Source organism: Solanum lycopersicum, chromosome 2 (assembly GCF_036512215.1).
Source record: "Solanum lycopersicum chromosome 2, SLM_r2.1".
Lineage (NCBI taxonomy): Eukaryota > Viridiplantae > Streptophyta > Magnoliopsida > Solanales > Solanaceae > Solanum > Solanum lycopersicum.
This window is the reverse complement of record NC_090801.1, coordinates 52,949,525-52,963,950: the sequence shown is the minus strand read 5'-3', so window position 1 is coordinate 52,963,950 and position 14,426 is coordinate 52,949,525. Positions and strand designations below refer to the sequence as shown.

At 31.9% G+C, this 14,426-nt stretch overlaps 2 protein-coding genes across 2 annotated transcripts; one reads left to right on the top strand and one right to left on the bottom strand.

Moving 5' to 3' along the window:
- Positions 1-2,782: 2,782 nt before the first annotated feature.
- On the bottom strand, positions 2,783-4,364 carry LOC101254756 (stress-induced protein KIN2-like). The gene is made up of 3 exons (XM_004233353.5): positions 4,237-4,364; positions 3,231-3,299; positions 2,783-3,057 (listed from the first exon to the last, which is right to left on the bottom strand). The coding sequence occupies exons 1-3, from the start codon at positions 4,291-4,293 to the stop codon at positions 2,983-2,985; spliced, it is 201 nt and encodes a 66-aa protein (XP_004233401.1). The 5' UTR covers positions 4,294-4,364; the 3' UTR covers positions 2,783-2,982.
- A 2,638-nt stretch (positions 4,365-7,002) lies between these two features.
- On the top strand, positions 7,003-13,414 carry LOC101255058 (protein FLX-like 2). The gene is made up of 5 exons (XM_004233354.5): positions 7,003-7,358; positions 8,482-9,064; positions 10,379-10,524; positions 10,619-10,719; positions 12,606-13,414. Exons 2-5 carry the CDS (start codon positions 8,502-8,504, stop codon positions 13,122-13,124), a joined length of 1,329 nt encoding a protein of 442 aa, XP_004233402.1. The 5' UTR covers positions 7,003-7,358; positions 8,482-8,501; the 3' UTR covers positions 13,125-13,414.
- Positions 13,415-14,426: the final 1,012 nt, after the last annotated feature.

Below are 14,426 nucleotides of genomic sequence, written 5' to 3'. Positions count from 1 at the left end.
ACTCTTTTAGAATAGTTTTGATGATTTATGTAATAATTGATTTTATTGAAAAGCTTTCAAAACTATAATCAGTAAAAGAGATTTAAAATGTGTGTTGTTATGTAACGTACAATAATTTATATATGTTTATTCTCTTCTTACAAAATATTAAGAAAAAATCATTATTAAATTATAATCAAAAATTTTAAGTTAAAGTATATTTTGATTCGAAAGACGGAATGTTATTTTAAATTCAATATGAATTGTTATGCGTCTCTTTTTATAGGAAAACAGAAAAAAAAATACGTATATTCAAAAAGAGAGAATAGCAATAAATAAATAAAATTCTATTACATAGAAATGTGAAGATGGAACGACTAAAGGCAAAGTAGTAATTTCGCATGATATGAAATAAATTGCTTCTTTTCTATTACTCTTCCTAGCGAATTACTCTTTTTAGCGAATTACACTTTATTTTTGTCGAAGAATTTTATTCTTCATTCAAAATTCAAGTTTGTCCAATTTATTACTTAGTAGTAAAATGATAAATATAGAAATATCCATATATAGCCACTTTTCTGGTTTCTGTGTTAAATATCGTAGTTTCTTAGATTTGAGATTTAGAAATATGAAAACCTAAAATGAAAATAAAGTTTACTTATTGTTTATGAAAAATTGAAATTAGAGTACATCCTTTACATGTGTGGAGATGAAAGTTTTTTTACCATGAAAAATGAAATTAGAGTATATCATTTTGCTAATTTATTGTTATTTGGGGAATTTGTTGATGGAGCAGGAGCTTAAAGAAATTTCATCATCTTATTATAATTAAATAACAGGTTAAACATTAACCTAGTGTTCGAGACGATATTTGATAGAGTCTTGACATGTAAAGAATAAGCTCCAAATTATTAGTATCGACGAATCTAAAGCTTCGTCCAAGGCTGAACATATCAGGAATAGAAAAGTTCAGTAAAAATCTAATGGGAACGTGTTCATAGAGAAAGAATTGAGGATTTGTCGGGTTGGGCTAACCTTTTATCTTAGTTGCTTTCATTTTCTAGAATCTGGACTTAAGGTCATATATTTATTAAATTAGAAAACATCTAAGATTACGAAAAAGTAACATAAATAAATTACTATCAACTTTACTTTAAACAAAAAATAATGTTGGGTTCGTGCTGGTGTGTACTTCATTCATCCTGTATTTTATTTGAGAAATTTACCTATATCTCATTGATTTAAGAGCTAATTATTTAGATACATTGTAATTTGTAATTCTGCTTATTTATCAAAATTTGATACCTTCGGATATGGCCATATATATGCATCTTGTGATACATGAGATTAAAATTAGATAAAAATTTTCTCTAGATACATTATGTCTCAGTGGATTCACATATATCTGGGATAGATAGATAAATCTCACTCTCCCCTCTCTCATGTATCTAGTATCACTGATATATGCGAATCACACATGATACATACAGGTATGTGTTTCTAGTGTTCTTTTATGCTTTAGTAGAAAACAGTTTTTCCTCATTGGTGGTAGATAGAAAAAAGTTCAAGTGTTAAAATAAGGAAACATACACGTTTAGTAGTTGTAGAAAATGTTGGAAAGAGGGACCCTCACGCTGTCGTTTTTGCTAGCTCACCTCTGCTTCGGCTTTGAAAAATGATCGAGAAATCCTTTTTTGGATAAAATTTTCTTTAATTATCTAGTTAATTATTAATCAATTAATGGTCAATCATAAATGACCCAACCAAATAAGATCCTCGTGACCTTTGGTTAAAACCTTTTTTCCGTTTTAATTAAATTTTCCATCATTTTTAGATGACTATTTTAAAAGGTTATAACCTTTCAAAAACAACCATGATTGTTCTGTAAGGTTGCTAACTTTCAGAAACAATGCTTCTTGGTCATAAATACATGTGATTCCTTATATTTTTTTAAACAAAAATTATGATCTTCTTCTTCGCAATTAAATATTTGTGTACTTTGTTGTCATTGAGTGACTCAATGACACCATTATTTTTGTATCAATACACTCGTGTGAATAGAATTGTTCTATCTTAGAAGAATCTATCCCATTTAAACCTCGAATACTAGATGGAATAACATCCTTAAGGGGACACTGTGAGTTAAGTGAACTAGATTTTCTTTCCTTCACATTTCATACTATTGTTACAGATTCTTGTATATATTTACCGTCATTAATTTCGACTTATGTTATTAATTCCTGTTATTAAGTACATGTTTCAAACTTTATTGTTTTTGTTTCTGCAAAGTCATTACTGTCATTAGTATTTGTTTGTACAAATTAGATAACAATATTTGTATTTACTTCAACTATAGTTAGTTAACCGCAACAAAGAATCATACTCATACCATTTTAAGCTTCACACATCAAGAAAGTTTTAGATTAAATTTAAGTCGTTTTCATATTATTCATTATCATTATGCTTGTGTCATTCTTTAATTTCTTTTAGTTATTATAGCTTTAAAAATTATATATGCATTATATATAATTTTAAGAATTGACAATGAATCATTATTGTCTAAAATTTTATAAGTTTTTTAAAATATTCAGATGACAATCTAATATTTTGTATTTAAAATCAAGTAATTTGTGAACAAATAATAAATCCGAATCTTATATTATTTTCAAGAGCTATATTTACCCAATTTTAATAAAACAAAAACAAAATCTAAATAGAGGCTATAACATTATCCGAGAGTTAGGTTCATGAACAATTGGACACAAATTATAATGCAACTACGATAAATTTATAAGCTGGAAGATTAAAGAAAATTAAGCATTATTATTAGAAAACCAAAAAGGAATTAAGAAAAATTAGTAAAGCTTCTTAATAATACTCAAATTTAATTATTATAATTGATTTATCCCCTAATTCCAATTAAAAGAGTTCAAAAAAAAGAAGGTTGAACTCATAGCCTAAATGTTGAACAAAGTTCATGATGTGAGATCAGATGAATATTTTTCATTTGTTCATTCCAGTAGCATTTTTAACTGCATCTGCTGCTCCTTGTGCCGTAGCCTTCATTTGTTGCCCCGCCTATAAAAATTAACATATTAATTTATTCGATATTGATGTATATAAGTTATATTCGATTTAAATGAGTTAATTAATAAATAAAAGAGACACAAGAGTTTAATTTTATTTGATTGACATGTAAGGTAAAAAAAATATATATAGATAGATAGATATTAATGAAAAATGACAAAAACCTCCTGCATTGTTTCCTTAGCAGATTGTGCAGCATTGTTAGCCTGTTCCATCATTTGATTGCCCTTTTCCTGATAGATGTATATATGACATGAATTTAATTTTATGTATTTACTTGTAACTGCACAAATAGATCAATCAAATGATAATTCAATTTAATAACTAATTAACACTAAGGGTGTGTTTGGTATGAAGGAAAATGTTTTCCTAGAAAATGTTTTCCTGGAAAACAAGTAGATTTTGGACTTATTTTCTCGTGTTTGGTTGGTGAGTAGAAAATATTTTTTGAAAATGATTTTTAGTGTTTTGATTTATGAATGAAAAATATTTTTGAGGAACATCTTTTATTTTTACTAGAATACAAAATAATTTATGAAATTGAAAATATTTTTTAGAAACTTTTTTTTTTGGCTGGTGGTGATAGAGGGTGGGGGTAGTTGGGGGGGGGGGGGGGTAGAGGGAGGGGGTAGGAGTGAAAAAACAAAATTTTGAAGTTGATAGTATTTTTAAAAAACAAAATTAATTTTTTGAAGGGTTGGGGGTGAGGGTGAGGGGGCTGGTAGGGGTGGGTAGGGGGGCTGGCCGGGAGGGGGGGAGGTAGGAGTTTAAAAATAAAATTTTGGAGTTGAAAATATTTTTAAAAAGCAACATTAATTTTTTGGGGAGGGGGTGGTGTTGGGGAAGGGGGGAGGGTGGTCAGAGATCGGGTGAAAAAATAAAATTTTTAAATTGAAAATATTTTTTTTAAATTGATGTTTTTCCCCCAAAAAATGTAATTTGAAATTGGAGGAGAGTTTTGGAAAATGTTTTGCTTAATTTTTGAAGGGAAGTCATTTTCCTTAATTTTGAGGAAAATGAGTTGATTTGAAAAACATTTTCCAAAACTTTTGCCCCAACCAAACATGAGAAAATTGGAAAACATTTTCCAGAAAATGTTTTCCTTCATACCAAACACACTCTAAGTGGTTTTTTTATTCTAAAATAAATGACGAGAGCAATAATCTTAACCTGAGCTTGGCCCTTGGCCTGGCCAGCTTGGTAACTAATGTTCTGAGAATTATTCATATTTAGTTTAATTTGCTTTTGAAAATGATAGTATTTGGTTTGATTTGATACGTCTTGTGTAATAATATATAGTAGACGAAATTTATTTAGCGCTTGACACATGTAAAGTTATAGATCGAAAATGTATGTGTCACGTTAAAGTATGATCCACCGGCCCTTGAGACTAGGAGGAAGTTGCATCTTGCTAATAATTTGTTGTGTGGCTAATTATTGTCGTGTGATAATTTTCAATACGTGACTTATAAGAAAAATGTTTTACCTCACAATATTATTTTATTTGGCTTCTTATTCTTTCCGTTAAGGGTATGCATAATTTGGTAAAAAAAATATATCAATTCAAATAAAAGATTGATATAAATTGATAATTGTTTGAAAATAGTTTGGTTTAGTTTGTTTCAAAAGAATTATGTTGTTTGGGCTTCAAACTTATATTATTTTATCATTTATTATAATATTTCGACTTGTACTTGTGTTTTTTTTTTTGAATCAGAGGTAAGCATCCCTATAGTTGAATGTATGTGCACTAAAACTTTTTTTAATGTATATTAACTGACAAGAAAAAAATATTAAGTTATAATTTCAAACTATATTATTTTAATGTATATATTAAATTGAAAAAAAAAATGGTCAATTGTTCTCATTATTTCCTATTGATGTCCCACTAATGCTTAAATGACTAGCTTCATTCTTGACATTTATTTCTGATGGAAATTCTACACCTATAAAGAAGTGTTTCTTCCTTGTGTTGGATAGAAAGAAAAAGTGGATGTTTTGTATCATGTTTATATTTTGAGATTAGGGTCACGAAAGAGAGAGTTGACACAAAAATATATATTTTAGGTTTTCAAAGAGAATAATTTTATATTGACGGAATATGTTTTTCTTTGTGAAATTTTAAACTTTTTAACTAATTAATTCAAAGTTTTTGAATTGACGATATTTTTGGATTGTTGTATTATGGAGGGAACATGTCAAGTTAGTGCCACGTAGACTGAAAAGAGGTAAAGAATTATTTATAAAATAAGTTCAGGAGGTAATAGGACCTTAGTATAGTATAAGTGTGTCTCTGAAATTTCGGATATAGATTGAGGGGCAGTTGAACATTTTCTACAATCTTATATGCACTGCAACTATATGCAACCCAATCTACCCATATAAAATATAAAAATAATAATAAATTCTATATCTACATTATTCATCAAATTTACATATACATATACTTCTTTTACCTCGACAATTATATCGTGCTTTAGATTGTGCCGACTTTTCGTTGTTCTCCTCTTTCATTTTTTTTTCTTTGTCTAACAAATTATTTCTTTACCCTAATTATTATAAGTAACCAATTATAAGAAGTGGTAAAAATGATCCACTATTAATTTTAATATTATCTTCTTTAAACTACCAATTAAATAATTTATTAAAATTACTACATTAATTCTATAATTATAGTTACCAATAGTCCAAAATACTCATTTAAATTCTATCTAAAGAGTCATTTATGCAATAAGAACTTTAGTACTCAAAACGGTCAATCGAGTCATTACACACATAAATTATTATTCTAATATTTTAAATTTTTATAAAAAATTGATTAATCAAATACAAACGACTATTTACAGAAAAAAGATTAATACTTTTCCCAAAAAATTCTCTAAAGAAACATATTTTTTTGAAGTAAGCAAATTTTAGAAATTGATCAATTAAGCTATTATTAAAAAAAAACCGTTTAGAAAGTATAATGACATTGTCGCTTCTCCTCTTCTTATTTTCATTTAGCTTTTAATGTGCTTAAATACTACTTTGACTTTAAAACACTTAAAATAAATTAATTCAATAAATTCATTTTTTCTCTTCATGTGCGTACAAAAAATAGAGTGAATGAAGAGAAAATGCATCAATCTCAAACTTGGCGATTTAAATTCTATTATTTGAAATTTTAAAATAATGTGTGTCGGTGTAATATACCACAGACGCAACGAATTACAACTGAAATAAAATGAACAAATAGGAATAAATTAAAATTTTTAGAATGAGGCACGAATAACTCGCTATTTTTTTAGAGATTCAAGCCAATGAAACATAATCTACACGGATTGAGAAGTATCACTCTGAACTTGTCCTCTCTAGGATACAATAATCCAACAACGTCATCATACAACTCAAGAAACTCTCGATTAATTGAAGAGCCCGAAGCTCCACTAAAGAACATTTTCCCTTGGTTATCCGGATTACTCAATTATGAAATTCATTAGATATTTAGGCACGAAAGAAAAAGATAAAATCAATTGATTTTATAAATTCTAAATTTTTGAAATACTTACATCTAGTACGATAGACTGCTCATTTTTTAATTTCATTTCGAGTATTGAGTATGAATAAATATTTTACAAAAAAGACTACTCCTAAATGAACCCCACTTGAGACGATCTAAATTAGTCGAACTAAATAATTCAACAGTAGGAATGTTCAAAATCGAACCGTAACTGATAAGTCAATCACAAAATTGATTAATTGATTGTTTGATGTTGGATCACCGAATTGACCGTTGGTGAATAAATCAAAATTTTGTAGTTATTTTTTAATTTTGATGCAGACATGAATTACTCAATTTTTTATTAGATGAACCATTAATTCGTTAAGAATTATCATGTTTATTTTTTTATTAAATAAATATTTATGCGTACATACTCTCAAAATTTAGATTTTCTTGCGTCTAATTTATAATTATTAGCTTATTCGATACCAAAACTATTGATCGACTAGTGAATTAATATATTTGAAATAAGCAGCGTTACAATGTGTTTATTATTTGAAGTTGTTATTCCAGTTTAGTCCCTGTTTCGCCGTTTCAGAAGCAAATCGATAAAAATAAATTCTCAGTTAGCCCTAGTTCTTCTCTGAGCTTAGCTGACTGTAGCTTTATCTTCTTCGTTTCTGCGAGATTTCTGTCGAACCTATTTGTATATCTTCTCTCTTAGAACTCCAAAAAGCCCCAATTGGTTAGACTGTTCCGATTCGAAAGGGAAGGTGAATCCCTAATTGAAGCAAGTTCAATTTGTTCAAAGGTAATCTAATTTTGATCCTCAATCCTTATTATTGGATAATCTTTGGTTTTATGTAATTGTACAACTTTTTGGTGTTTTATGTTAATTTGGTTATCCAGTCGTGTTTAGTTTAGCTATTGAAAAGTTTAGTTGTAGTTATCATTTACCATTATTAGCTGTCTGGTGTCATTTGAATCGGGAATTATGCTGCACTCATTGCTGCCGTTTTTATAGTAGAAGAATCTGGTGCAAATTTGGGTGAAAAATCTGGTGCATTTGAGTGTATTCTGATGGACTCATTGATACTGCAAAGTCTGCTTTTTTTGGTAATCAAGGGAAAGACATGAAGATAGAGGTTCTCTACAAAATTAGGGCATGAGGTTTATTGACAGAACTATTGTTTTTGACTGTGAATAGCCTTTACAGGTTATTGAGAATATCTGTAAGAGTGATAAATCAAGGACCAAAATAAAGTATCCCCGTATGTTAAGGTTATTTTGGTCATTTCTTGAACAAATTATCAAGGGAAGTGTGAGGACTGTGGTTGAGTTAGTTGTCTTGTATGAAAATAATGCTTTATCAATCTGACAACTTGGGATGTTGTGTTTTGCTATTCACATCCAAGGTTCCTTAATGTCTTTGAATAGTGCAGTATCTTTGGGTGGTTGATTGAACTAAGTGCCTTAGCCTTATATACTATGAAACTTGGAGGTATAAAGCTGGTTTTCTCCTGGAAATAGGAAAGGTTTATGAGAAATCAAAATTGCATATTATTGTGTGGCATAATTTTCTTAAAGTCATTGGAATGTAATAATTTTTCTTGGATAATTGTCTGCTTCGCCTTTTGAAGTGAAGGGGATGTAGCATTTTGACTATTGGGATTTCGGCCTTCGAGTTTTTGATCTGCTAATAGGTCAGAAAATGGAGGGGCATAGAACAAATGCAATGCCAATCCCTAGAGGAACATTTGATTCCAAGTGCTCTATTTTTTTTCTTTGAAACCATGTAGCAATGCTACTCCTCTTTTGCTGCGTTCTATGATCTCCAACGTATCCTGTGAAACAAATTTTATGTTTCTTGATTTTATTTGAGGTACTCTTTGGATGCCTTCTATATGTTAAGTAATTGTACTTCTTGTTTACAGGTTCCTGGCACAATCTCTCAATGGGAAGCAAAGGTCGAGGGCCACCTCCCAACATTAGGCGTCCGCCTCCAGGACCCGGCATGATGTATCCTGATTCTTTTGGTCCTCCTACGCATAACCCTCCACCAGTTGATTTCCCCCCTTTTGACAGGCTACCTCCTCCAGAGATTTTGGAACAGAAGATTGGTGCACAACATCTTGAGATGCAAAAACTTACTACAGAAAATCAGAGGCTTGCTGCCACCCATGTAACTTTGAGGCGAGATTTAGCTGCTGCACAACATGAGCTACAAATGTTGCATGTTCAGATAGAAACAGTCAAGGCCAACAGGGAACAAGAGACTAAAGGCCTCAGTGATAAAATTTCTAGGATAGAGGCTGAACTTCAAGCTGCTGAATCTATCAAAAAAGAATTGCCGCAAGCACAAGGGGAAGCTCGCACTTTGTTTGCAGCAAGGCAAGAACTTGTTACTAAAATACAAATGCTGACTCAGGATCTTCAAAGGGCTCACGCTGATGTGCTACATATTCCTCGTTTGCTGGCTGAGTTGGAGAGCCTAAAAAAGGAGTATCAGCAGTGCCGGTAATTCTCTGGTAACTCTCTTTTTTATTGGGATGAAATGCAACTTAACAAGAAAGGGTCTTCTGACGTAATTAGAGTAATGGATGCTCAGAACCTGAAAGGAAAAGTTACCCTTTGTGCTAAGATACATTCATAGTACACTCTCCTTTAGAAACTTTTTAGTGTACACTAATGGTTACTTCCTTCGAAAATTTAACAATGTATATAGTTTAGTATGTGTCTTTTTTCAAAAGTAATGCTCTATGACTCTCTTCTGGGTCTAAATATCTTTAAAGATTAGCAACTTCCAGTTAATATGAAGGTTGGTTTAGGGACTTCCATTTTTTTAAAGAAACATCTAAAGCTGTCCATTTTCTGTCTATCAGGTGTGAACATGTATATATTTTCTTGAAACTGGTAAGTAGTGATATTATAGATAAAAACAGCCAGGCACTTAGACAGTGCTTCTGAGTTACTCCCCCAATTCAATTTGTTTGGCTTGATTCGGAGTACAAGGGTCAAACTAACTAATTTTCGGTGTGAATTCGTACATAGAATTTTCAATTCTTTTGAAATTAACTTACATATTAGAAACTACATAAAATGAACTATAGGTCGAAAAATAGCTAACAATTGAAATATTTGAAAAAGAACGTGGTCAAAGAAAGAATTCTTTGATAGTCCAAATAGAAATAGTAACTAAGACAAACAAATTGGAAAGGAAGGAGTACATAAACATTATATACAATGGATAATTGCTCTCTCCCATGACCTGCTTCACTCCTCCCATCCAGCCCGTTGTGATATGGCTTGCTAAATTTGCACCTTCTTTTTTCAGCCCCAAAGCTAATATGAGCAATTTTATCAACTTGTGCTGCGAATTGGTTCTAATACTAGTTTCCCTCAAAGGATCATGATTCTGATTTACCCATAGGTTTTTCCTCTTACCAAGCCCACATCATAATCATGGATAAGATTTCCTCCACTAAATTGGAGTAGATTGTTCCAGTTGAAAGAATTGACAAACAAATCACGATGAGGCGAGTATGTGTAGACTGAAGAATCAAATGGATATATAGAGAAACTGTGCAGATCTCTCACTGTAGTGGTCCTACACAAATTTGATTTTAAAGGATTTTACTCGGTATGTGGGCTAGTTAATTTTGAATTTATAGTATGTATTTGAGGTTAACTCATTTAGGGAACACTTCAAGGATATCAGGCTCATAGCTTATAAGCGTTGGAGAGGAGAGAGGAGGTAATGTTTGGTAAGGCTTTTCAATGAGTGCTAACTTCTTGTTAACGATTTTTGGTTTCCTGTAAATCGGTTGACAGGACTACCTATGAGTGCGAGAGGAAGTTATACAGTGATCATCTTGAATCTCTTCAAGTGATGGAGAAGAACTACATGACTATGTCCAGAGAGGTGGAAAAGCTTAGGGCAGAGTTAGCGAACACTTCTAACTCTGACAGACAAACAGGTAGCACATCGGTTCAATCACTTCTCTTTTTTTGGTAATGGCCATAGCAGTTGCTGAAAGTTTTAGTATTACATTTGTTGTAATATATATGTAGGTGGACCTTATGGTGGTTCAACTGGATACAATGAAAATGATGCCACTAATAATTATGCTACTGGGCAAAACATCTATGCAGACGGCTATGGAGTTTATCAGGTTTAATCTGTTATTCTTCATGTATTCGTTAGTTCTACAATGCATCCCTCTGAATCGAGGAAGTTGAAAAGTTTTCTGTGGTTTTAAATGCTACCTTTTTATGCTTCAAGTTCTCTAAATATATTCGTCAAAATTGAGCTGGTAGATATTGGTACTATGGATGTGGTCTTTGTGTTCTCTTTTTGAGAAAAAACTACAAGTTTGAAGATAAAAAGGATGGGAGAACAGGGGAAAAAACAAAGTAATAGAAGGGGAATAATTGTGAAGTGAAATTTGAATACTTAGTTTACCTACATGAATTTTGACTCTTATTTCTCGGATGAACCTATCCTCTAACATTAGTAACTCTTCTGTTAAGTGCCTTAATAATTGCTGTGGATTCATCACTCATGGATATTTTAGATTAGAATTTCCTTTTCCATTTGAACATTTATTATTCCTAATCAAATAGCCATGTAAATTTGAAGTTTTCCAATAAATGCACTCAGACGTTTCTTGAAACCACGTTATGCCTTCAGAGAGATGATCCAGACCTCTGCGATAACTCATTTGATTGTTATCTTGAATACTAGAGCTACCTCTTAACCAAATAGTGTAACTCGAAACTTGCTATTGTATTCATTCTTTTGCCCAACTTATTTGGCTGACCAGAAATGTATGGTTCAATTATTTGTAGTCCAATAGCATGAACTACAAAATAAGTGCATAAGAGGAATTGAAGTCGCTTTATCCATAATATTATCATCAAGCACAGAACACCTTAAGAAAATGTCGTTCACCCTTTACAACTGGATTTCCTGTTAGACAGAACTGTAATTTAATAATTTTCTAATGTTTAGGAATTTGAAATCAACTAACATTTTCGTTATTAGATCTTTTTCTTATTTGAACTACACATTTAGTCCTAATATTTAGGATGCCTAGATCAGTTGAAATTTCATTATTTGAATTACATTTACTGTTAACTAAACAATCATGGCAAATTAGTATTGTTACCTTGAAAGGGATTAAATCCACATCTAAGCGAGTTGTACACAGAAGAAGGCCTAAAAATATATTCCTTGGAATAAAGTTCATCCAACTCCAAAAACTCACACTTATTTTTCAAGTTGATGAAACTCTTAAATGACGTAAATTTGTCTCCATAAAGGTGAAGGAAATCAGAAATAGTTTATGCATGGTATTAAGAATCAAACTGTAAAAATGTAAACTTGGAGCAACAATGATACAAAATGTAGTCTGAATTAATTTTCTTTCTTTTTGATTCATTACAACAAATGACTGGTCTCTATATTTTAATAATCGTTGAGTCTCTATAATATTAACTCGATATTATTTAATTTTAAATTTTGCCCTATAAGCTATATGTTTTAATCTTTTCATTCCCAATTCCGTAAAAGACCAAAAGTTTCAAATTCTCAATTTTTGTAATTGCACAAATGTTTGAAGATCTTTTGTGTTACTCATTTGTTCTCAGTGTCAAATTGAGAGATAACAACTTTCATAAGATATTCTGTAGAAGTCTCTCAGAAATCACAATAAGCCATTTGTGGACTAATGTGGAGCAGGATTTATTCTTGTATTGAGCTACTAGCTGAATGGAATAAACATTTATAGTTTTCAGGGACTTACTTTTTTGCATAACTCAAAACCACATTATTTAGTACTAATATTTATGTAATTTCTTAAATTATGTATTCATTAACAGGTACAATGTGCAAAAGCTCATACCCAAAAACTACTCAACTATTAAAAGAGGGATTGAACTGTCTTGTTTCACAGAAACTGTGTCTCCTGTCCTAATTCTGGATAAGATGAATGTTCTCCTTTGATATAATTTGTGGCAAGTGCCAAAACTGACCTTATCTCTACATTTTACATGGCAGGGTAGAGGCTCCGTACCAACAGGGACTAATGCTGGAGGAGTTCCTGCTGTTGACTCACCACAAGTTGGAGCTCAGTCTGTGCCTCCGTCAAACAGGCCTCCTTATGATACATCAAATATGTCTGGTTATGATGCACAAAGGGGAATTAGAGGCCCTGTTGGACATGGTTATGAAGCACAAATGGGATCAAGTGGTCCTGGCTATGATGCGCAAAGAGGATCTGGTTTAGCAGCTTATGAAGCTCAGAGGGGGCATGGGTATGATAGGGGACCTGGGTATGATGCTCAGAGGGCAGCGGGTTATGAAGCTTACAGAGGACCTGGCTATGATGCATATGGGGCCCCTGTTTATGATCCTAGCAAGGCCTCTAACTATGACGCATCTTCCAAAGGCGGTGTTGCAACTCAAGGACAGGTAGCACCTATAGGAAATGCTCCTCCTGGGGCAGCTCCCTCACCGGGTCATATTGGTCCTGGATATGATGCATCAGCACAAGGTGGAAATCCAGCACGTAGATGATTCCAGCTCCAGTTTTGTGTTATTTCTTGAGGAATACATCTCGAGCATTCACTTCAATTTTACTATTTGCAGTGTCCCTAAATATCAAATTCACTGCATCAAGTGACTTGATGCTGGTTCATGTAAACGAAGGAAATCTTGCATCTTGATGAGCTGCGTTGTTAGGTTCAAGTTAACCATATTTGACGTTTCTTTTAGGAGTCTTAAGATTTCATATCTCACATTTGGAAATATTATCTAGTACCAAATTAAATTGAGGTCATTTTACTTGATGAAAAAAGTTCATAGAAGCTTATGGTGTGAGCCTCAAGTCTGCATCGAAAGTCGATGCTCTTGTTGAATCATCTTTTAATCTGCCTAGTACATTCTCTTAGGCATTTAATGTGGTCCGTCAAGTCCTCTAGCCTAGGGTAGTCAAAATAAAGAAAGGATTCTCTCGTCTTTTATATTGTCCTAAGTCAGAAAATTGTTAATTTATTCATGCAACACATTGGAGCAGCGACAATGACTAAAAAAAAATACTCACCAATTTAATCATCTACCTGAGGGTGTTTGTCTCTTCATACAAGATTAAATCCTCCACCTTGAAGTGTGACCTTTCGGATGTATGGGCATTGCAAAACAAACATAAAAATATGCAAGAAGACAATCTAATATTTCGAATATATGACATGTGATGTCACCATTCATATCGCATTGCATGTAAATTCTAATTAGAAAACAACAGCATGGAAAAATTATGGAGAAAATGACATAAATGGTCATTAAACTATTATCGTAGATTTAAAGTAGTTTCTAAACGATACACTTAGCGGAAATAGTCCTTTAACTATCTACAATCTCGTAAAGCTGGGTCCTTGTCCAATTTTTATATACACCGTTAACAAATGTCGTAATTCAGTTACTCTCTCTTGATTTTCTTTTTCCCTCTTCTTTTCTTCATTGACGCTGCTATTGTAAGAAAACCTTGTCAAGTTTGGTGTTGTTTTTGTGCAGTTTGGGGTAGCTTGGTGATGTTTATTGGTGCAAATTTTTGGTAGTCTGATGTAGTAGTAGTTTGATATTGATTTTGTAATGGTTTGAAGCTGCTGTCTTGTACTGTGTTCTGTACAGTTTGATCATTGATGCTAATTTTTTTGGTGTAATTTGATTCAAACTCGCATAAAATAACGACCAACACATTATTATAGTCAGAGGCGGATCTAGAATTTGAAGTTTCTGGGTGCCACATTGTTTAAGTAAAGCAAGTCCGTTGCTTTAATTTTAGATTACAATTGAGTTATTTATCTTTTTTTCGATTTT

Bases quoted from the DNA above. Each gene is read 5' to 3' on its own strand.
- LOC101254756 (XM_004233353.5), bottom strand. From the start codon at position 4,293: ATGAATAATTCTCAGAACATTAGTTACCAAGCTGGCCAGGCCAAGGGC. The intron at 3,300-4,236 runs GTTAAGATTATT...TACATCTATCAG, and splicing joins AGGCCAAGGGCCAAGCTCAG to GAAAAGGGCAATCAAATGAT. The intron at 3,058-3,230 runs GTTTTTGTCATT...TAATTTTTATAG, and splicing joins CTAAGGAAACAATGCAGGAG to GCGGGGCAACAAATGAAGGC.
- LOC101255058 (XM_004233354.5), top strand. From the start codon at position 8,502: ATGGGAAGCAAAGGTCGAGGGCCACCTCCCAACATTAGGCGTCCGCCT. The intron at 9,065-10,378 runs GTAATTCTCTGG...ATCGGTTGACAG, and splicing joins AAGGAGTATCAGCAGTGCCG to GACTACCTATGAGTGCGAGA. The intron at 10,525-10,618 runs GTAGCACATCGG...ATATATATGTAG, and splicing joins TAACTCTGACAGACAAACAG to GTGGACCTTATGGTGGTTCA.